The sequence below is a fragment of the Egretta garzetta genome, unplaced genomic scaffold (assembly GCF_000687185.1).
Source record: "Egretta garzetta isolate BGI_Z169 unplaced genomic scaffold, ASM68718v1 scaffold250, whole genome shotgun sequence".
Classification (NCBI taxonomy): Eukaryota; Metazoa; Chordata; class Aves; order Pelecaniformes; family Ardeidae; genus Egretta; species Egretta garzetta.
Window position 1 is genome coordinate 660,748 of NW_009258294.1, and position 23,367 is coordinate 684,114.

The window sequence follows — 23,367 nt, forward strand, 5'->3', positions numbered from 1 at the left end:
GCCTGAGTGCACTAACCTGGCATGTGCAGGACAACCAGGGGATCACGCCCAGCCAGCATAGGTTCATGAAAGGCAGGTCCTGCTTGACCAGCCTGATCTACTTCTGTGACCATGTGACCCGCCTAGTGGATGAGTGAAAGGCTGTGGATGTTCATCCTTCCCCTGTACTCAGCATTGGTGAAGCCACACCTCGAATACTGTGTTCAGTTTTGGGCCCCTCACTACAAGAAGGACATTGAGGTGCTGGAGTGTTCAGAGAAGGGCAGCAAAGCTGGTGAGAGGTCTGGAGCACAAGTCTTACGAGGAGCGGCTGAAAGAACTGAGATTGTTTAGGCTGGAGAAAAGGAGGCTGAGGGGAGACCTTACCGCTCTCTACAACTACCTGAAAAGAGGTTGTAGTGAGGTGGGTGTTGGTCTCTTCTCCCAGGTAACAAGTGATAGGATGAGAGGAAATGGCCTCAAGTTGCATCAGGGAAAGTTTCGATTGGGTATTAGGAAAAATTTCTTTACTGAAAGAGTGGTCAAGAATTGGAACAGGCTGCCCGGAGAGGTGGTGGAGTCACCATCCCTGGAGGTGTTTAAAATATGTGTAGACATGGCACTTTGGGACATGGTTTAGTAGGCATGGTGGTGTTGGGTTGACTGTTGGACTTGATGATCTTGGAGGTCTTTTCCAGCCTTAATGATCCTATGATTCTTGGTTCTCCTTGTCATTAGAACCACTTGGGTTTACTTCCTTTAAACTGGAATATTGCTTGTTATGATCCCCAGAAATGGAGCAGTAATAAAATTTCAACCTGCTTAAAAGCTGTCCTTAAAAAATAGGAAGAGTAACTATGTGTCTTTAAATAGATGGCTTTTAGTACTTACAGTATACTGCTTGGTATATTTTTTGCTTTATATTTTCCAATTTCTGCTATAATCAGCTTGAAAGAAATAAACGTTAGAAGGAAACAATCCTCATGACCCAGACATCATTTTGTGGGTAGCTAGCAAAACAGGTTAGTTGTGGAAATTTCTGTGGTAATTGCAGGCCTTTTGGTAGGTGATTTATTTCATTCCACTTGATACTATATGAAGAATGTGAACTTTTGTTAGAGCTTTTTAGCAGTTCTGTTTACTGCAGTTGACCTCTTCCTTAAGAATATTATCCTTGTAAAAGCATTCAGTAAATCCACTGCAGTTCCTTCCATACTTTTTGTATGCAATAGTGAAGTGGTCATTTTGCCTTTTTAGAGTATACAGGGTAGAAGATGTGGTATTTGACAAGTAAACGTTTCACAGAAAAATGATTGTAAGATGTGCATCTCATTTTAGAAATGTCATATTGCTACTGCTTTTTCCTCTAACACAACCATTTCACATATGCTTGTTGTGAATTTGGATAAAACCACAATGTTTCTAACACAGGTTGCAATCTTTATTTATAATTTCTTTTAACTTAAATTTTCTTCTTTTTGTGTCTCTCTTTAACCCAATTTTACTTTCCCCTTAAGCTACCTATATTCACAAAGCTTCTGATTCTGCAAATCAACAGAAGCTGAAGAAACTTTGCATTTTCTCAGAAGAGAGATAAGCTTAGAGGCAACTTATGGAAGGGTAAAATTCCTTCTATCTTCCCTGTTGTGATTTCATGATTGTACAAGTTTTGAGTTTAAATTACAATTTTTTTTCCAGTACGGTTGGTTACAGTTAAAAAGAACATCAAGTAATGTTCCCCTTTTTGTTTCATGTCCTTCCCAGCGGCAGGCTTAGTGTTCACTGCATGTGCTATTAAGCATTAATTCTTTAACTGTATTTTAGTGAGAGAGAGCAATATGGTATGTTCCAGTGCAAGAATCTTAATTCCTACACAAACATATGGTATAGAATTATCTACTTAAAGATGGAACAATCTGATAATAATTTGGTGGAGTGACATCTGCACAATAAAATAAGATGCTGATCACACTGGAAAAGTAAATGCAAAAGTTTTATACTAACTATTCTGACATCATCAGAAAGCCATTATCATTCCTCCATGGAATGTTAAAATTTAATGATCTAATTTGGTCTTATCACATGCAATATAAATAAAAAATAACCCTATTAAGTATTCAGAGACCCATGCTGAACGCAAAACTTTTAAGTACTATTTTGTAGAATTTGGACTTAAAGCACTTACATATGTTTAACAGGGAATAAGAAAACTTAGGAGAAAAATAAAAACTCTGTGGTCATTTCCATCCTTTACTCAAGATATTTACATGTTCTGTTCTATTCCCTGAATAGTTTAATAACTTCTGTTGGTCCTACCTTTGAGATACGTAATTTAACACCAGTCTTTACTTTGGGGAAAAAACCTGTTAACACAAGGACATAATTACAGCTTTTACCTGAATCAAATGAGAGTGATGATTCTTTGAGGGCCATATGAAGTATATTCATGTTAGAATGCCAGACCTGAACTTAGAGAGAAAGCTCCTGCAAATCAGAACATAGAGTTGTATTAGCGAAGCTCATGAAGGTCTGCAAAGAAGCAGAAACTTTATTTTTGGATGCACACAACTGTGAACATCAAGATGGTAGATTTTCTATTTTAGGCTTTGCAACTGAGATTTCATCTCCATCATCACTTCTTCAAATTGGAATGGAAATACCCAGAAGTTTGGACACTGCATTGAAATTGAACTCAATTCTGTTTGTAGAGTTGGGATTCTTAATTAGAACTATTACATAATAATAATAGTTGGAAGCTTTTTAGATATGCAGCAAGCAAAGAAAAAGATCTATTAAAAATTACAGAAATGTGAAACAAATTCTGATTCTTCTGCTTTAAGTTGTGTACTACATTAATGTAGTTCTCTGATAGAAATGGTTTAACTACCTGGTTAGATAGAGAGAAAACTTAAATTTTTGGTGCAAGTATTTAAGGGCAGAGTAGGGCTTGAGTTGTTCATAATATTTCAGTTTTGCAATACTGAATCTATGTAAAATGTATTTCATGTGGAATTAGAATAGTCAATGCTATTTCATATTGATCTTTTCCTCTTCTTTTAAACCTAGTTTGCCCACTTCAATTTACTGTGTCAAGCAGCCAGGAAAAATGGCTTTTGCGTTTCTTAATGGAAAGCTACTGCTGTTCACATTTTTTTCTTTTTTTTTCCTGAAGAACATATTTATGAATGTAGAACATATTTATGTAGGCTTTCTTCTTGACAGTTAATAGATCACAATAGGAAGGCATTATTCAAGGTATAAATAAAAGAACTGCATATAGCGATTTCCTTTTACACATCTATATTTACAGCCTTTTTTTGGTGTCGCTGTATAAAAACATACAGATGTGGGTTTTTTTTAAACCAGAAATACAGTTGGCTGGAATGAGGTTGAATTATCTTGGATTGGTCTTCACTGCCTGCCAGCCTATGGAAATGATACCAGCTTTTTTTACGATAGATTTCAGGCTAGCTGCAAGTTGGGGTAGAACATCTCATAGAAATGTATGGAACTGCTGGAAGTTAATACAGAGTTGATGCAGAAATCCCTCTCACTCTTTGGACATGTTCTGTGATTAATAGACTTTTCACAGATTAAAAAGCAATGGGTATATCATACAGAACCATTTGTTTGGTCTTATCAGCTCTCTGCCAAATATAAACCTCGTGTATTGGCTTCTCAGAGGGAAAGGCATGTAACACAATATTCTTCTGCATGAAATGCAAACAAGATATTTCTATGAAGTTAAAGCCTTTAAATTTCAATAGCAGTTTTATTTATTTCAGGTAGAATAGATGTATTTTTTAAAATGGGCAGTAAAAATACATTTTATTGTTTGTACGTAAGAACCACAGTAATGTGAAGTCCATGCATGAAGTCTTGTGTCTATCTGATTATGCCAAATACTCTTAAGGATACGACAGCATCAGAAATGCAGTATCTAGGTTTTTGTGTTCACCCCAAATCCTTAATTAAAAATATTCATGTTTAACATCCTAGATGAGCTGATTATGAAGAGGTAAATCTGACCACCTGATTTTCTTGAAAACATCAAACAGCTACTTTTAATGAACTATTTATCCTAAATTTTTGGGCCCCATCGACAGGAAGCTAGCCATATTTTTTTTTTCCTATAGAAGCTTCATTAGTTTTATTAGACTTTATGACTACAGAAATTCTTTCTTACCCTGCAGTGTTGTGGCAAAACATGGGGGACTTCAAATTACTGGACATCTGCTGGAAATACAACACAGCAGAGAAGAAACAGTGTAAGAGGTTCCTGGAGTGTGTGGAAGATAACTTTGTGACACAGCTGGTAAGTGAGCTCTCCAGGTGAGGTTCCTTGCGTGACCTGCTGTCTACAAATAGAGAAGGACTCGTGGGAGAGGTGGTGGTCTGAGGCTGTCTTGGGCTTAGCAACCATGAAATTGACAGAGTTCTTGATTCTTGGAGAAGTAAGGAGGGGGTCAGCAAAACCCCTACCATGGACGTCCAGAGGGCAGACTTTGTCCTGTTAAGGACACTGGTTGAAAGAATCCCTTCAGAGACTGTCCTGAAGGGCAAAGGAGTCCAGGAAGGCTAGGCATTCTTCAAGAAGGAAGTCTTAAAGTCTCAGGAGGAGGCGGTCCCCGTGTGCCATAAGATCAACTGACAGGGAAGACAATCGGCATGGCTGAAGAGGGAGCTTTTGCTGGCACTCATGAAAGAAAGGAGAGTTTACCACTTTTGGGAGGAAGTAGAGGCAACTCAAGAAGAGTACAGGGATCTTGTTAGGTCATGCAGGGAGAAAATTAGAAGGGCAAAAGCTCAGCTAGAACTCAGTCTGGACATGGTTGTAAGAGATAACACAAAATGTTTTTACAAATATGTTAACAACAAAAAGAGAGCCAAGGAGAATCCCCATCCTTTATTGGATGTGGGCTGGAACATTGCACCAAGGATGAGGAAAAGGCTGAGCTATTTAATGCGTTCTTTGCCTCCGTCTTTAACAGTCTGACCAGTTATCCCCATGATATTCAGCACCCTGAGCTGGAAGAGAGGGATAGAGAGCAGAATAAACCCCCCCTAATCCATGCAGAAGCAGTTTTCGACCTGGTATGCCACCTGGACATCCACAAGTCTATGGGGCTGGATGAGATCCACCCAAGAGTGCTGAAGTAGCTGGCAGAGGAGCTCACCAAGCCACTCTCCATCACTGATCAGCAATCCTGGTTAACAGGGGAGGTCCCAGGTGACTGGAGGCTTGCCAATGTGACGCCCATCTACAAGAAGGGTCAGAAGGAGGATCTGGGGAGCTACAGGCCTGCCAGCTTGACCACCTGAGTGCACTAACCTGGCATGTGCAGGACAACCAGGGGATCACGCCCAGCCAGCATAGGTTCATGAAAGGCAGGTCCTGCTTGACCAGCCTGATCTACTTCTGTGACCATGTGACCCGCCTAGTGGATGAGTGAAAGGCTGTGGATGTTCATCCTTCCCCTGTACTCAGCATTGGTGAAGCCACACCTCGAATACTGTGTTCAGTTTTGGGCCCCTCACTACAAGAAGGACATTGAGGTGCTGGAGTGTTCAGAGAAGGGCAGCAAAGCTGGTGAGAGGTCTGGAGCACAAGTCTTACGAGGAGCGGCTGAAAGAACTGAGATTGTTTAGGCTGGAGAAAAGGAGGCTGAGGGGAGACCTTACCGCTCTCTACAACTACCTGAAAAGAGGTTGTAGTGAGGTGGGTGTTGGTCTCTTCTCCCAGGTAACAAGTGATAGGATGAGAGGAAATGGCCTCAAGTTGCATCAGGGAAAGTTTCGATTGGGTATTAGGAAAAATTTCTTTACTGAAAGAGTGGTCAAGAATTGGAACAGGCTGCCCGGAGAGGTGGTGGAGTCACCATCCCTGGAGGTGTTTAAAATATGTGTAGACATGGCACTTTGGGACATGGTTTAGTAGGCATGGTGGTGTTGGGTTGACTGTTGGACTTGATGATCTTGGAGGTCTTTTCCAGCCTTAATGATCCTATGATTCTTGGTTCTCCTTGTCATTAGAACCACTTGGGTTTACTTCCTTTAAACTGGAATATTGCTTGTTATGATCCCCAGAAATGGAGCAGTAATAAAATTTCAACCTGCTTAAAAGCTGTCCTTAAAAAATAGGAAGAGTAACTATGTGTCTTTAAATAGATGGCTTTTAGTACTTACAGTATACTGCTTGGTATATTTTTTGCTTTATATTTTCCAATTTCTGCTATAATCAGCTTGAAAGAAATAAACGTTAGAAGGAAACAATCCTCATGACCCAGACATCATTTTGTGGGTAGCTAGCAAAACAGGTTAGTTGTGGAAATTTCTGTGGTAATTGCAGGCCTTTTGGTAGGTGATTTATTTCATTCCACTTGATACTATATGAAGAATGTGAACTTTTGTTAGAGCTTTTTAGCAGTTCTGTTTACTGCAGTTGACCTCTTCCTTAAGAATATTATCCTTGTAAAAGCATTCAGTAAATCCACTGCAGTTCCTTCCATACTTTTTGTATGCAATAGTGAAGTGGTCATTTTGCCTTTTTAGAGTATACAGGGTAGAAGATGTGGTATTTGACAAGTAAACGTTTCACAGAAAAATGATTGTAAGATGTGCATCTCATTTTAGAAATGTCATATTGCTACTGCTTTTTCCTCTAACACAACCATTTCACATATGCTTGTTGTGAATTTGGATAAAACCACAATGTTTCTAACACAGGTTGCAATCTTTATTTATAATTTCTTTTAACTTAAATTTTCTTCTTTTTGTGTCTCTCTTTAACCCAATTTTACTTTCCCCTTAAGCTACCTATATTCACAAAGCTTCTGATTCTGCAAATCAACAGAAGCTGAAGAAACTTTGCATTTTCTCAGAAGAGAGATAAGCTTAGAGGCAACTTATGGAAGGGTAAAATTCCTTCTATCTTCCCTGTTGTGATTTCATGATTGTACAAGTTTTGAGTTTAAATTACAATTTTTTTTCCAGTACGGTTGGTTACAGTTAAAAAGAACATCAAGTAATGTTCCCCTTTTTGTTTCATGTCCTTCCCAGCGGCAGGCTTAGTGTTCACTGCATGTGCTATTAAGCATTAATTCTTTAACTGTATTTTAGTGAGAGAGAGCAATATGGTATGTTCCAGTGCAAGAATCTTAATTCCTACACAAACATATGGTATAGAATTATCTACTTAAAGATGGAACAATCTGATAATAATTTGGTGGAGTGACATCTGCACAATAAAATAAGATGCTGATCACACTGGAAAAGTAAATGCAAAAGTTTTATACTAACTATTCTGACATCATCAGAAAGCCATTATCATTCCTCCATGGAATGTTAAAATTTAATGATCTAATTTGGTCTTATCACATGCAATATAAATAAAAAATAACCCTATTAAGTATTCAGAGACCCATGCTGAACGCAAAACTTTTAAGTACTATTTTGTAGAATTTGGACTTAAAGCACTTACATATGTTTAACAGGGAATAAGAAAACTTAGGAGAAAAATAAAAACTCTGTGGTCATTTCCATCCTTTACTCAAGATATTTACATGTTCTGTTCTATTCCCTGAATAGTTTAATAACTTCTGTTGGTCCTACCTTTGAGATACGTAATTTAACACCAGTCTTTACTTTGGGGAAAAAACCTGTTAACACAAGGACATAATTACAGCTTTTACCTGAATCAAATGAGAGTGATGATTCTTTGAGGGCCATATGAAGTATATTCATGTTAGAATGCCAGACCTGAACTTAGAGAGAAAGCTCCTGCAAATCAGAACATAGAGTTGTATTAGCGAAGCTCATGAAGGTCTGCAAAGAAGCAGAAACTTTATTTTTGGATGCACACAACTGTGAACATCAAGATGGTAGATTTTCTATTTTAGGCTTTGCAACTGAGATTTCATCTCCATCATCACTTCTTCAAATTGGAATGGAAATACCCAGAAGTTTGGACACTGCATTGAAATTGAACTCAATTCTGTTTGTAGAGTTGGGATTCTTAATTAGAACTATTACATAATAATAATAGTTGGAAGCTTTTTAGATATGCAGCAAGCAAAGAAAAAGATCTATTAAAAATTACAGAAATGTGAAACAAATTCTGATTCTTCTGCTTTAAGTTGTGTACTACATTAATGTAGTTCTCTGATAGAAATGGTTTAACTACCTGGTTAGATAGAGAGAAAACTTAAATTTTTGGTGCAAGTATTTAAGGGCAGAGTAGGGCTTGAGTTGTTCATAATATTTCAGTTTTGCAATACTGAATCTATGTAAAATGTATTTCATGTGGAATTAGAATAGTCAATGCTATTTCATATTGATCTTTTCCTCTTCTTTTAAACCTAGTTTGCCCACTTCAATTTACTGTGTCAAGCAGCCAGGAAAAATGGCTTTTGCGTTTCTTAATGGAAAGCTACTGCTGTTCACATTTTTTTCTTTTTTTTTCCTGAAGAACATATTTATGAATGTAGAACATATTTATGTAGGCTTTCTTCTTGACAGTTAATAGATCACAATAGGAAGGCATTATTCAAGGTATAAATAAAAGAACTGCATATAGCGATTTCCTTTTACACATCTATATTTACAGCCTTTTTTTGGTGTCGCTGTATAAAAACATACAGATGTGGGTTTTTTTTAAACCAGAAATACAGTTGGCTGGAATGAGGTTGAATTATCTTGGATTGGTCTTCACTGCCTGCCAGCCTATGGAAATGATACCAGCTTTTTTTACGATAGATTTCAGGCTAGCTGCAAGTTGGGGTAGAACATCTCATAGAAATGTATGGAACTGCTGGAAGTTAATACAGAGTTGATGCAGAAATCCCTCTCACTCTTTGGACATGTTCTGTGATTAATAGACTTTTCACAGATTAAAAAGCAATGGGTATATCATACAGAACCATTTGTTTGGTCTTATCAGCTCTCTGCCAAATATAAACCTCGTGTATTGGCTTCTCAGAGGGAAAGGCATGTAACACAATATTCTTCTGCATGAAATGCAAACAAGATATTTCTATGAAGTTAAAGCCTTTAAATTTCAATAGCAGTTTTATTTATTTCAGGTAGAATAGATGTATTTTTTAAAATGGGCAGTAAAAATACATTTTATTGTTTGTACGTAAGAACCACAGTAATGTGAAGTCCATGCATGAAGTCTTGTGTCTATCTGATTATGCCAAATACTCTTAAGGATACGACAGCATCAGAAATGCAGTATCTAGGTTTTTGTGTTCACCCCAAATCCTTAATTAAAAATATTCATGTTTAACATCCTAGATGAGCTGATTATGAAGAGGTAAATCTGACCACCTGATTTTCTTGAAAACATCAAACAGCTACTTTTAATGAACTATTTATCCTAAATTTTTGGGCCCCATCGACAGGAAGCTAGCCATATTTTTTTTTTCCTATAGAAGCTTCATTAGTTTTATTAGACTTTATGACTACAGAAATTCTTTCTTACCCTGCAGTGTTGTGGCAAAATATCTCCTATGCATTTGGCAGAAAAATTCAATAAGCAGCTCATCATATTGTCACTCCCTCACAAGCAGAATCCTGATCTTTTGTCAAAACATAAGGAACAATTGGCTGATGGCAATTCTGATTACTATAGAAAGTAATTATTGAAGAAGGCGTATAGATCTTAAATGATCCTTTTATCTTCTACAGCCACCCAAAATGAATAATGATAAAATGACACATATTCTTTATTGCATTCTGTTTAATAAAAAAGGAAAAGGAAAAAAAACCCCAACCCTAAACTAAGCATATTGGTTGGTAAGAGCGAAGTTGCTGTATAACAGTGTGATGCCTTTTGAATCTACTTGCTACAAATGATCAACATTTGGTAACATTATAACTGCATCATAACCCTTGCTAGAGAAGTTTGTAAGCCTTCTGTCTTATACAGCCTTTTGCCCTACCCATATTACAAAAGTGTTTTAAAAAGTTTGCCAGTTAGCACATGTTTAATTGTATGCAGATTTAAAAATGCTAAAGCATAGTAAAGAGCTTTTAGTTTAAGCACACTTGGTAGGTCAAGAATCATCCATGACCACTTACAGATGAAGACAGAACCGTTCTGAACACTCTTCTTCACAACCTCCACATGTGGCACTGTATGTTGTTATGTTGCTATAAACAGGTTAGTAGTGCAGTCACCTAGCCTAGAAAGTAATGATACTTTTATGCTTTGCAGCCACACTGATCTCTGGTCATACTACCTTCCCGGCTTCAAAAGATGGCTGGAGGATCTTGTGTGGATATATGAGTGTGGGAGAAAGACCATGGGCTGCCTGTTCTTTTACATAGCTGTACAGATTTTGGTTCTGAAGTTCTTTTAGTGTACAGTACTATATGGTAATAATGCTCTGCAATAACAAACTTTTTTCATTCTCTGTTTCCTGGGCAGCAAAATACATTCCTATCTAATGTATCACAAAGTGAATCTTAGAATAAAATTAGAAAAATTGTTTTTTCAGATGTGTATGTTTTTTATTGTTTGTGTAGTCTTTGATGCTACCAGATATTTCTTGGATCAATAAATCACCATCTAGTCTGCTTCTGCATAGGCCAATGGCAAGTCAATGCTTTTATTCCAAGTAATACTAATACTTGGAGATGTGAGCTACATTAACCTTTTGTAAGACAAAAGAGCTACTGGATTGAGAGCAGTCCTGTTATAGACTGGTTTAATAAAATATATTGAACCAAAGACATGGCAAGTAATTCTAGTATCTTAGTAAATGGTTTTCAATTTCTTATCTAATAATGAGCCTGCACGCTCCACACTGAGCTCCCTATACCAGTTTCATATTCATTCTTATCTATCGTAACACTTGGTGATATTTAGATTGCTCTAACGCTCATTCTCTTTTGTGGGCTGATGAACATATAAACAAATTAAATAGCAGTATCTGATATAGCTGCGGAGTTAGTGTGTTTTGTTTTTACTGTTCCCTGAAAAGCTTGACCACGACTAGAATGGAATTGTTAGATCTTTTTCGGGAAAGTTCCTGCCTTATATCCATAGTTGTCAGTATAGGAACCATGATCACTGCAGTGATATAACCACTTCAGTGAATAGTGAAGTAATGTTTATTTTCCCAACTCTAGGGCATGGTAAATTATCTGAGGTAAGAGGAATGTTGGTCATCACCTTCTGTCAAGTCCTTCATTTGATTATCATTCTTTTAGAAACCATAAGCCAGAAAGGCCTGTGTTGTCAACATCATTGTTTCTTCATTTCTTTCTTCACTTGAGTGGAAGAAATTCTGTTGCTTTGAATGGTCTGTCATTTTTTTTCATTAGGAGTTTAAATTGAACACAATCTCTGTTTACACTGGGCCTTTCTGTTTGTCTATCATATTTCTTAGCTGGAAACTCATATTTTCTAGGAATGGGTTCAATTTTCCATGACTATTTTGGCAGATGTTTCTCTAGGATCTTCAGTGACAATGATGTATTTGTTGATAACCCAGTGCTTGCTAGAAGGGACTTTGCTTTGCATCAGTGAGTCTATTTTTTTGTATGAGAGCTTTAGTCAACAGAAACATATTGGGTTTCTTCCAAAAATGTCTAGGGGTAGTTTCACCCTATTTTGAATGCATACTTCATGCAATGAATTTTCCTTTACTTCAGCTATTCTTTCCTCTTTGCGGCAGGTGAAATACATAATGCTCTGGTTCCACTCTTTTGATTCATATTTTTGCAAGTTGTATATTTGAGTAATTTTAATAGTTGAGCCCAGTGTTCCAAGATACTAACCATAAGAGTTGGGTTGTGAATAGATTTCATTCCTTGTGTTGTTACCATTTCATGCTCAACTTGCCACTTCAGTACCCTGGTAGGAACATTTGAGGGGTTTGGTTCATGGGCCTGTAAGATGGTTTATAGCAAGACTGTGTCAGTGTCTGAACAGGAAAACTTTTGATGGGTTTTCCATACAGCTTTTATTTATTAAAGGAAGAAGGCATAGAGGATTCTGCAGTTTCTGTCTTAACTGACATTTTCTCCTACTTTCTCATCCTCTCCTACCTTCCCAAACCTAGACAACCCGTGTCACAAAGCCTCTCTTCTCAACTTATCAATGCAGCATTGTTCTCGGCCACATGGTTTACTTAACAATGACAGAAGTCCTTTCGAAGTTTGTTCTAATTGGGTGCTTTTTTGTTTGCATTGTTTCTGACAGGATTGCCTTTTTTTTTTTCTTTTTAGCATTGGAGGTGTGTTTTTTGATTTTGCTTTGGTTTTGTGTGTGTGTTTTGTGGGGTTTTTTTTTGGTTTTTTTTGGTTGGTTGGTTTTTTTTTTAATGTCACAGTGCTCTGTTGCTTACTTAGTTCAGATTATAAATAGTGGTAGAACATTGCATAGCTCTACAGTTTCTTTAGATAGCTGCAGATTAGTTGAAATTTTGTGGGGTTTATTACCTTTAAAAAACATGGTAGGACCATATCATTATTTTTTTCACAATACTTTCCTTTTTTTTTTTTTTTTTTTCTTCTCTGTGCTGAAATCGGAATGAAAGCCTTGAAATAAGTTATTTTAAGAACTGGGAAAATCATTCTCTTTTCCTCTGTTCAGTTTAGAAATAACACCTGGAGCAGGGAACTGAATATCAAATATATTCTACTCTCAGTTCTGACTGAGGCTTATCAGGAAGAAACATTAATATTTGCAAAGCATTCTGAAATTCCTGGAATGAAGGTGCTTAGAACTACAGATTTTTTTATTATATGTTGGAAGGTATGTAGGCTTTCTAAATATTGTTCTGCTTTGGTGACCAAGAATACAAATGAAGTGTCTTTGGAAAACATAAACTCGATTTGAGTCATATTGGCCAAAAAATGATTCAGTAGATTGACTATTAGGTGTTAATTTTTGTAGTTCTTATCCTCTGTACATTTTCAGTTAAGAATAATGCTTAACAGTTAGAACAGTGAGGTTATTGATATGTAAACAAAATAGTTGTTGATTCAGCCTGCTGTTTCAAAAAAACGACGCACATGAGTGATGAATTTTGGGCATCTAAATTTTGAAAAACCCAGCCAAGCTTTTGCAGGAATTTATCATATGCCTTTGAGAAACTTAATGAATATGATGGTGCTTTACATGCTTCACGTGAGACTTGGCCACGGCTTTTCCTTCTGATTGGAATTTCATTGCTTTCTTCTCCTTCCCCCAGGCAAAAGTCATTATGTACTGTGATTTACCATTGATAATATTAATTTACTGGTTTTAACATCCTTAATATAATGTTCTAGATGCTGAAAGGTGAAAATATTTCATGACATTTTAGAACATCTTCAAAATATTTAGAAAAAAATATTTTCTGAACTTTAAAAAATAATTTATCATTTTATTAATATAAGGGTGAGTCACTGCTCCATTTGCTGTGCTGTGCTTCTGGAGCAAATTAAGGAATGAACAACAGTTCTAAGGCTTTGGATGAGTCTTAATAGTGTTTAGTTTTCAACATGATCTGTTGGTGAGCATTTTCACATGTAAATGCGACTATAATTTTTAGTAGTGGTAGCTAGGTTTGGAGCTCGGTAAAATTCAAATTGTTGTGGAAAAAAATGTGTCTATACTCATTTGGTTATATTACCATCAATCTTCAGTTATTGTTAAATCTGAACCTGGATTTAAAAAACACTTCATAAAGTCCTGACAATAATTTGACTTGTTGGAATAGCTAGCAACATTAGTAGTGAGACACAGATACATTAATTGAAAATGGTCTTAAAGAATCCAACTGAGGTAACAGTTTATTTTAGCCAATAAACAATACTTCCAAATAACAGAAAAAGTTCTTTTTCCTCAGCCCATCTACTCATACCAGCTGTGTATCTGTGTTGGTCTTCCCAGAACCCCCTTTAATCCGCAGTATCAATTGCAGTGCAATTCCTAGCTGGTATGTAGGAATACAATATTCAAATTGATAACCGATCAATTTTCTTTTGAGGTTGTTGAGAAGTGAGAAGGAACCATTTTCCTTACAAAGTTTTCTGTTATGCTGACTTCTTACCTGCAGTATGTTACAACTATCCCTTTGCTGTAATTAATGAGCTAAGGATATCTTTAATTGTTTGGAATTGCTGTACTTGGGTCTTTTGTGAATTCCTTTTTTTATGCTTGATAGTAGTAAACTTTCTCTAAGTAAATCCATGATCACGACTGTGGAATTTATGTAATCAAGATAAGGAATGATATGGTAATGGACCCGTATTATGCATTGCGCAACTACAAGTTATAGTTCATAATGAGATAGGTACATATACATATTGTTGCACAGAGTGTTTGGAAAAAAAATTTGAGGACATATTTTAGAACTGGTTAATTCTGTTCTGCTGCAGATGGAGATTAATTTCTTTACAATAAATTATAACTTCACATGGTCAGGATCCTTCCATTTTAAAATACAGGAATTACAAGACACTTCAAGTGAAGGGACAGGAGCTTTCATTTTCTGGATCTGAGGAAATGCAGTCTAAAGGTACTAAGAAAGGAAACAATGCAGAGCTAAGAGAAGCATGGAGCAAGGGCAGTTGACACACAGCAGAGAGCTAAAGACTCCGGGCAAAGGGGTTCTGTGTACTGGCACCAGGGATGGATGGAGAAGTGAATGTGGGTGAAAGAGGGGAAAAATTTGGGCTAGAAATAAAGAGAAAAATCAAAGTGAAGGGAAAAAAGTTCATAGCTGATGATTAAATCTTCCAAGCAGTAAGAGTAGTGCAACATATCAGTAAAGGATGTAAGTAAGAGGACACACAAGGGTAGTATAGTTGTGGGAACCCAATGAATTATTTTCAAGATATGTTAAAAAACCCCAACAATGAACCAAACCCCCAAGGCCCCCGAGCAACCCCCAAACCAGCAACGAACTTTAAACAATTGTCCTGCAGACATATCCTTTTAACTGCTTTGTTTGCTCACAAAAGGGTCGAGCTTTGTTGGCATTGATAGTTCACACTGCATCAAACGTGGCAGCATGCATTGCAAGAGTTCTGCCTTCCCTCCTCCCCCCCACTCCCCCTTAAAATTACTGGATAGATAGGCATCGAAACTTGGTAAGTTTCTGTCCTCGTCTTTACCTGTCTCCAGCAAGTTCCTTGGATCACAGACTGATGCGTAGCTTCCATTTTGAATTTCATCAGTTTTCTCAACTGCAGGCCTAACTTGTACTTAATTCAGTAGTTTCTAGGTCACATAAATGAAGAAAGAATATAATCAAAAAGGCATAACAGGCAGATAAGATAAAGAAGGGCTGAGAGGTGGAACATTTAAGAAAAGATGGGGTTCTTTCAGCTGTATCTTGTCACACTGATCCTGTTGCCCTGATTTCAAAGGAATTGGAGGAAAATGACCACATTTTTGCAATGGCATCTGATGCTGATGGAATCAGTTCTACATAATATAAATTGAGTCTTTCTTGTGTAGGAATGTGTAGGTGGCATTATGTGTAAATTTAAAATAAATTGGAAATAGAAATCAAGAAAAAACCCAGATATTTTGTAATGCCCTATTTAAATATTGGACTATTTTAAAAATATTGCAGATTATTTGCGTATGCATATATGAATACAAACAATGAATTAATTAGAAATATTTTGTTCTATTATTTACCCAAACCATTCTGGAATCTGTATAAAAAGAACCTTAAACAAGAGTGGTGTTTTGAATTGTATTTTTTGTTGTGTGTGACTGGATGTGTCAGGGAAAAGTGCGTGTACTCTCTATGACTTACCAACGGAAGGCTTGCTTTATTGAAGCTTGCACAGATGGCTAACTGATATCAAAGGTTTCTGCAACACTGCCTACAAGTTGCCAGAAGGTCAGTGTGAAAATATATCACTGCCTGATTATATAGCAAAGAACAGTTATTGTTACTGAGGTTTATTAAATTGTGTCCTCCTAAAAAACCAGTACCTATCAAGCACTTCTTCTACAGGTAGTCCACAGAAAGCATTTCCAGTTGCAGCATCTTTAAAACATTGTTTATATAAATGCATTTTTTACATTGTTTGAACATGATTCATTTAAAGTATTGCAAGAAGAGTGGTATATAGTGAGTGAAGTAGTCTATTAAGTGCAATTGAAGTTAAGCTGGTAAGAAGAATCTAAATTACTTAAAATGTCTCTCTCCAATAAATACATCATTGCCACTGTACCATGAAGAAAGCGTTAATCATTATAAGCAGTTAGGAAGGTGTATCAGTGAAAAATAGCTTGATTAGATAATTTTTAGAGTATGCTTTGTGGATTGGGACTTGCATAGCATATAAAGGTTACCAGCCTAATTCTGCTGATTGGTTGGTTTGTTATATGTTTTGTAAAATCCATTCTCTATTCACAAAGAAGAGAACTTCTAATAGTTTCTCCTGACTGCTATTCTCGCTCATGCGATTCCACAGACGTGTAGAAAAAAGTTTACCTACACTGCGCAGCTGCAACATGTATTAGGTGCTTCTTTTTTTTTTTTTTCTGAAATGATTGTGTAATGAAGTACAAAAATTAAGCCTAATGAGCTACTACTATTCTTCTTCTAAGTAATACTTTGGAAGAATTTTAACTAAAGTAGATTTCAGATACATTGAAAATCACGTTTTAATTAACAAAATCTAATACTGAGTGAAAAAAGTTCAAAATCCTCCAGATATTTCAAGCTTAATGTGTTATGTATTGTAACACTGCAGCATAACAACTGATGTTTAGGTTGAGAGATATTTTTTGTGGATAAAGACATAATTTAACATCTTAGAAGGTACATCACCAGGTATACTTCATGGAACTAAAAGAGAAAAATGCAAATAACAAAGGCTTGAATCTGGATATATATTTCTGTGCTTAGAAATGTGGTACTAAGAAATACTATTCCCCTTCTACTAGTCAAGTAAGATAAATTGTCTTATTTGCTTTCTGTTGCAGCAAAATATGATACTCTCTACAGAGTGAATATTTTCGTGTTAATTTTAAAAGTCCAGTGATTCTGTTTGATGAAAGAGTTTAATATTAATGATGGGGTATTAGGAAGACCCTTAAGGCATGTACTTGATTCTTAATGATATAAAATGTTTTTCAAGAGCTGTTCTTAGGTACTAGCATAGATGTTAGTGGGTCAACATGCTGCTGATCAAAACTTGAATTCTATGATCACCTCAGTGAGAGCAATTAGGAGAAAATGCCCCTATTTTAAAATGTGCTAAAGTATGTGTCTAACTCTAATATGTGTAAGTCTAGAAGCGTGTTGTATTCCTTTAAATTTTCCTGAATCAGAGTCCAAAATGGGAAGAATTTAACTTCTTTTTTTTTTTTTTTTTTAGTACAAAGTAATTACTCTTTTTTCCATTCACAAATAGCAAGTGTTTGGAAAAAATTATTTTGGCTGAGTATCTATCTTCTAGGGAATTTTCTCCTATGTTGTGGTTTAACCCCAGCTGGCAACTAAGCACCAACTTGGGAGAGAGTAAGAAGAATAAAAGTGAGAAAACTTGTGGGCTGAGATAAAGACAGTTTAATAGCGAAAGCAACGAAAGCAACGGCTGCATGTGCAAGCAAAGCAAAGCAAGGAATTCATTCACTGCTTCCCATGGGCAGGCAGGTGCTCAGCCATCTCCAGGACAGCAGGGTGCCATCACGTGTAACGATGACTTGGGAAGACAAACGCCATCACTCCGAACGTCCCCCTCTTCCGTCTTCTTCCCCCAGCTCTATATGCTGAGCATGACATCATATGGTGTGGAATAGCCCTTTGGTCAATTGGGGTCAGCTGTCCCAGCTGTGCCCCCTCCCAGCTTCTTGTGCCCCCCCAGCCTCCTCACTGGTGCGGTGGGGTGAGGGGCATAAAAGGCCTTGACTCTGTGTAAGCCCTGGTCAGCAGTAACTGAAACATCCCTGGGTTATCAATGCAATTTCCAGCACAAATCCAAACCATAGCCTCATACTAGCTACTATAAAGAAAATTAACCCTATGCTGGAACATGTCCAGAGGAGAGCCACAAAGCTGGTGAGGGGTCTGGAACACAAGTCATATGAGGAGCGGCTGAGGGAAATGGGGGTATTTAGTCTGGAGAAAAGGAGGCTAAGGGGAGACCTGATCGCCCTCTACAGCTACCTGAAAGGAGGCTGTAGTGAGGTGGGGGTTGGCCTCTTCTCCCTGGTAACTGATGATAGGACAAGGGGGAATGGTTTGAAGCTGCGCCAGGGCAGGTTTAGGCTAGACATTAGGAAAAACTTCTTCACCGAAAGGGTTGTCAGGCTCTGGAATGGGCTGCCCAGGGAGGTGGTTGAGTCCTCATCCCTGGAGGTATTTAAAAGAAGGATAGATGAGGTGCTTAGGGACATGGTTTAGTGGTGGGATGGCAGGGTTAGGTTAAAGGTTGGACTTGATGACCTTAAAGGTCTTTTCCAACCAAAGTGATTCTATGATTCTATGATTCTATGATCCCCGCCAAAGCCAGCATATCATACTACAAATGTATCTCGCATGTAGATATACCCATTAGTTAAAGTTACTGAAACATTTTTCTTCTGCTTCATTGCTATAGAGGTTTGCAGCTACAAATAAATGTTATTTGAATTGCTTACCTCCAAGCTGTATTGTTTACAATAGTATAAATAATATTAATGGTGATGTTGATGGTGTTGATAGTAATATCAAAGAATTGTGAGAGAGTTCTGTTCCCCTAAGCATTCTGATTGTCATATGAATCTTTGATTGAAGAATGTGTATCAGACTAATTCTACTGCTTATAGAAAAGAATTCTTTCCAGTGCAAAGGTTGTGATGTTTATTGATGGCAACATCAGCTTTTTTTTTTTTTACATGGTGATGCAATAACTTTGGTTTTGCATTTACTTTTAAAAATACTAAAAGATGCTTCCAAAATTATTGTGAGACATGAAATTATCACTGAGTATTTTAGTAGATGGTGGCATGTCCTTTTTGCCTCTGTCCCTAGAGGCTTCTTCAACAGAATGACATTTAGTTTTGCTTTAGAGAGAATCTTTCAGTCATGTTTTTGTCTTGGGAGCAGGAAGCCATATAACTGTCAGCTGCAAGTCAGTCGAATGGGAAGTGAGGAAAAAATATTAAAAACTATCGCTGCCACCACCACCAAGAACAAAAGATCCTCCAGATTATTTATCAAAGCAACATTTTTTTTTTTTTTGGCTTATTTTGGGGAGTATGAGTAGAAGTAGGTTTCAGAATATATCTGCTGTCGTCTGATATGATACTTCCAAATATTTCCACCCTTCAGTGCCTAGAATTTAATCTTCTGTATTTTTAGGCAAATAGTAATACTGTTGAGCATGATGTTTCTCCATTACTTTTTACTCAGAAATGTATGTTTTTAAAAGTTTTAAAACTTGTAAAAAATTCTATGATGTTTCTAATACCTGCTTGTTTTTTACAAAATAATTTGCAGTACTTCTATTAAAATGTAGTGGAAACTGATCAAAGATTACTGAAAGACAGGAATTCTGTGCCTCATTTAGACATACTTTATTTTGAGTCTTTTCATGTATTTTTATCATTCCATCATAGAACATCTTTTATTTACTGATGTATTTTCTTCTTTCATACTTCAGTGCTGACTTAATAACTATTTTCTTCCAAATCACTTGAAATCTTGGTGTCTAACAGCAAAAACAGTAATCCTCTGAATTTTTGCTTTACCAACCATTTCTAATCAGTGTGTAGCAACATGGCTTGAAGATGAAAGGATTTTGTGTGTCAGTGGAGAGAAAATCCAGCACTGCTGTCTTTATGTTGCAAATTTCATTTTTAAAAGTTAAAAATACTACAGTGGGGCATCCGTGTGCTTTCCAGTATAAAGAAGTATGTTAATTGCTTTTCTGTTACTGCTCATTGTGACTGATCAAGGGCTCTGAATAAGATGCGGGTATTTCAAATAAGGTTAAGTCTTTTACAGAATGTGTGTATATGTGCATATATATATCTGTTGTTTGAAAAAGGAAATTTCTCATCATAGTTCGGGTAAAAACTATGATTAAAGACAGCTGCATAAAATTACAATTTCTATGATTTTTTTTTTTCTTTCCACTCCTTCTCCCGTTAGAGGGCAGTGTTGTGAATATACAGCATATTGATGTTGACATGTTGAAAGGAAAACAAGCATTTTTAATACATCTCAGATACCTTCCTTCCATTATATATCTTATGATTTTCAAGAGGAAGAAGGGTGGACTAGAAATGATAGGTGGAAATAGGAGATAAAGAAATTTGCATCCAGCACACAGAAAGCTAGCTAGCAGAGAAGTTGCATTCAGTCCCTTGTGTGTTTCAACTTTTCTATGATTAAACAACCTGCTTTTTTAAAAGGGGCGATGAAACTAGCTGTAGCAAACTAGAAAACCAGGCCACGCATTTACCATTTTTTTTTAAATATCTCTGTTTACCTGAAAGAAAATACTGTCTCAGTTTTGCCCTTTAATAGAGTCATTCAGCTGTAACACTAAGTTCTTTAAAAGTTTTTCCATTTGAGACTATATATTTTAGGCAGCCAATTTGCTTTTAATCTGAATAATTGTACTAAATTTAAAGTAGTGGCTTCTGTGAGAAGGCATCGGGAGCTGCCCACGTGTCAGACAGAGCCAGGTCCAGCTGGCTCCAAAATGAACATGCCACTGCACAGAGCTGAGCCTGTCAGCAACTCTGGTGGTGCCTCTGTGATAGCATTTTTAGGAAAGGGTAAAAATACCTGTGCAGCAGCTGTGAGTGAGAGGGAGGAGTGAAGAAAATGTGAGAGAAACAGCCCTGCAGACCCCAGAGTCAGGAATGAAGTTGAGCCTGGGAAAAAAGGGAGTGAGGGAAACTGTTTTTAGTTTTGTTCTTATTTCTCACCATCCTAATCTGTTATTAATTGGCAAGAAATTAGTTTCATTTCCTTGAGTTTAGTCTGTGATGGTAACTGGTCAGTGATCTCCCTGTCCTTATCTCAACCCATGAGCTTTTTCATCTTATTTCCTTCCCCTGTCCTGCCGAGGAGGGGAAATGAGAGAGCAGGTTTGTAGGCATCTGGCAGCCAGCCAAGGTTAACCCACCACAATAGTTCATGTGCTGTAGGCATATTGCTTTACTTACTGGGGTCTCCTAAGATTAAGTATTTTGGAATATAGGTACAGTAACTTTAGTATGAAAATTATCTCAGCATCTACAGTATTCCAAGTGAAGACTGCTCTGCATCTTCATGATCATCATTAAGAGTTTATTTGAATAAGTCTAAAATATTCCACTCAGATGCGTAATCTGTAAAGAAAAACTAAAATCGGGGACTAGAACAGAGTCGAGGAGGAAAGTACTGCATGAGATTTTAAGGTCTGCATTGCACAGAAGGTCAGATTACATGTTTATAACACACTCTTTTAGACCTTAAACATAATATCCCCCTCTCTTTCTTGTTTCTTCCTCTTAGCAGAGAAGCCTGGGTAAAACCATAGCTTGATATGGTACTCATACGCATTTTGTTTTGGAGAGTTAAAGGCTAGGACTCTACATGCCTGTAAAGACCTTTGGGTCAAGTCAATACTACATGCAGTTTTTTTTAAAATAAATTTGTGATGCCACCAAAGATATGTGCAGTCTTTGGGTTCAGCATGGTATTATCCTTAAAACTATGAAGAACAGCTGATAGAGCAAAAAGAAATGCTATAGTTTCTTTTTGGTCTTAACCTGTAGGAGTTAATCAACAATGGAGTGGCCATAAGTACCTTTGTGGAATTGTAGTGTGTCACATCTGTTCAGATAGTATCTTCTCTTGAACGATTCTTTCCCCCTGAAGCAGTGAGGAACAGGGAAAAAGAAAAATTTTGATTAAAATAGAGTTGGTTTTCATGTGTGGGATTTTTATTTTGGGCTTTACTGCAGACTGCAGCATATTCCATTACTTGGCACTTACAAATTCCTGACTTCTCTTGCAGTGCACTTGTAGGAGAGACATGGTGACGATATCCATGGACATCTTTGTGAGGAAGTTTCAACCAGACAGATACCAGCTGTGGAAACAAGGCAAGGATTTATACACCATTGATCATACAAAACCAACTCCTGAATCAACACCTGAAGTAAAAACCTGGCTACAGAGAAGAAAGAAAATAAAGAACTTTCCCAAGTGGTATTTATGTTTCTTTATCCTCCATTTAATTGTTTTCAGTATGACACCAATTGCCTTTTTGTTTCTGTTTTGCCATTTTCTCTGACATTTTATTTGATTTACTTTAGATGAAGTTTTTTTTCTGTTTTCTGTACTAAGGTGAATTGGGGACAAGTGAGTCTTTTTTTCAGAGCGATTATGAAAAATAAATTCCACTTAAAAGTTATGTGTATAGCTGAACTCAACGAGTATGATGAGCATGAAAATGTGTTCCAGTGTGGTATTTAGAATCTTTCTTTAGTAGAGATTATTCCATGAAAACTTTCAATGTGTGGATGGTTGCCATTGTTTCTAGTGACAACTGCACCTAAAAAACAAGGGAGAAGTCTCCTAGGAGTTGGGGTAAAGGTTAAATTGGAAAAACTTATCATGAAGCTGTGTCAGAATCCCAACCGCTATGTGAAGTCTCTAGCAATAGTCTTAGCCCTCACTGCCGTCTAAATCCAAGGAGGTATCACTGCCTATTTGGCACACTCGCACAGTGCTGCAGCCAAAACCTCTCTGTGTCTACCACAGGTCAATCACAAATCATAATTTGGCATAAGGAAGGCTTAAATCTCAGCTGTTCTTGCTGACACCACTAAGAAAATTAGGAGAAAAAAGTTTCTCAGCTTGTCACTAAAGCAATCAAAGCTTTGACCTATTAACAACCCCATGCAACGCTACAGGCTTGGGGAAGAGTGGCTGCAAAGCTGCCTGGCAGAAAGGGACCTGGGGGTGCTGGTTGACAGCCAGCTGAATATGAGCCAGCAGTGTGCCCAGGTGGCCAAGAAGGCCAATGGCATCCTGGCTTGTATCAGGCATAGTGTGACCAGCGGGAGTAGGGAAGTGATCGTCCCCCTGTACTCGGCGCTGGTGAGGCCGCACCTCGAGTTTTGGGCCCCTCACTCCAAGAAAGATGTTGCATTGCTGGAACATGTCCAGAGGAGAGCAACAAAGCTGGTGAAGGGTCTGGAGCACAAGTCTTACGAGGAACATCTGAGGGAACTGGGGTTGTTTAGTCTGGAGAAGAGGAGGCTGAGGGGAGACCTGATTGCCCTCTACAACTACCTGGAAGGAGGCTGTAGTGAGGTGGGGGTTGGTCTCTTTTCCAAGGTAATGGGGGATAGAATGAGGGGAAATGGCCTCAAGTTGTGCCAGGGGAGGTTTGGATTGGACATTAGGAAAAAGGATTTCCCCAGCAGGGTTGTCAGGC

At 37.4% G+C, this 23,367-nt stretch overlaps 1 protein-coding gene across 7 annotated transcripts in view; it reads left to right on the forward strand.

The window, feature by feature from the left end:
- KDM4C (lysine demethylase 4C) overlaps positions 1–23,367 on the forward strand; it is a 290,608-nt gene that overhangs the window by 136,955 nt on the left and 130,286 nt on the right. For all 7 annotated transcript variants that reach the window (XM_035893611.1, XM_009638241.2, XM_035893595.1 and 4 more), the window contains one exon: positions 21,940–22,133. In XM_035893611.1, coding sequence (XP_035749504.1) covers positions 21,940–22,133 — 194 coding nt within the window. The remainder of the gene's footprint in view (positions 1–21,939; positions 22,134–23,367) is intronic.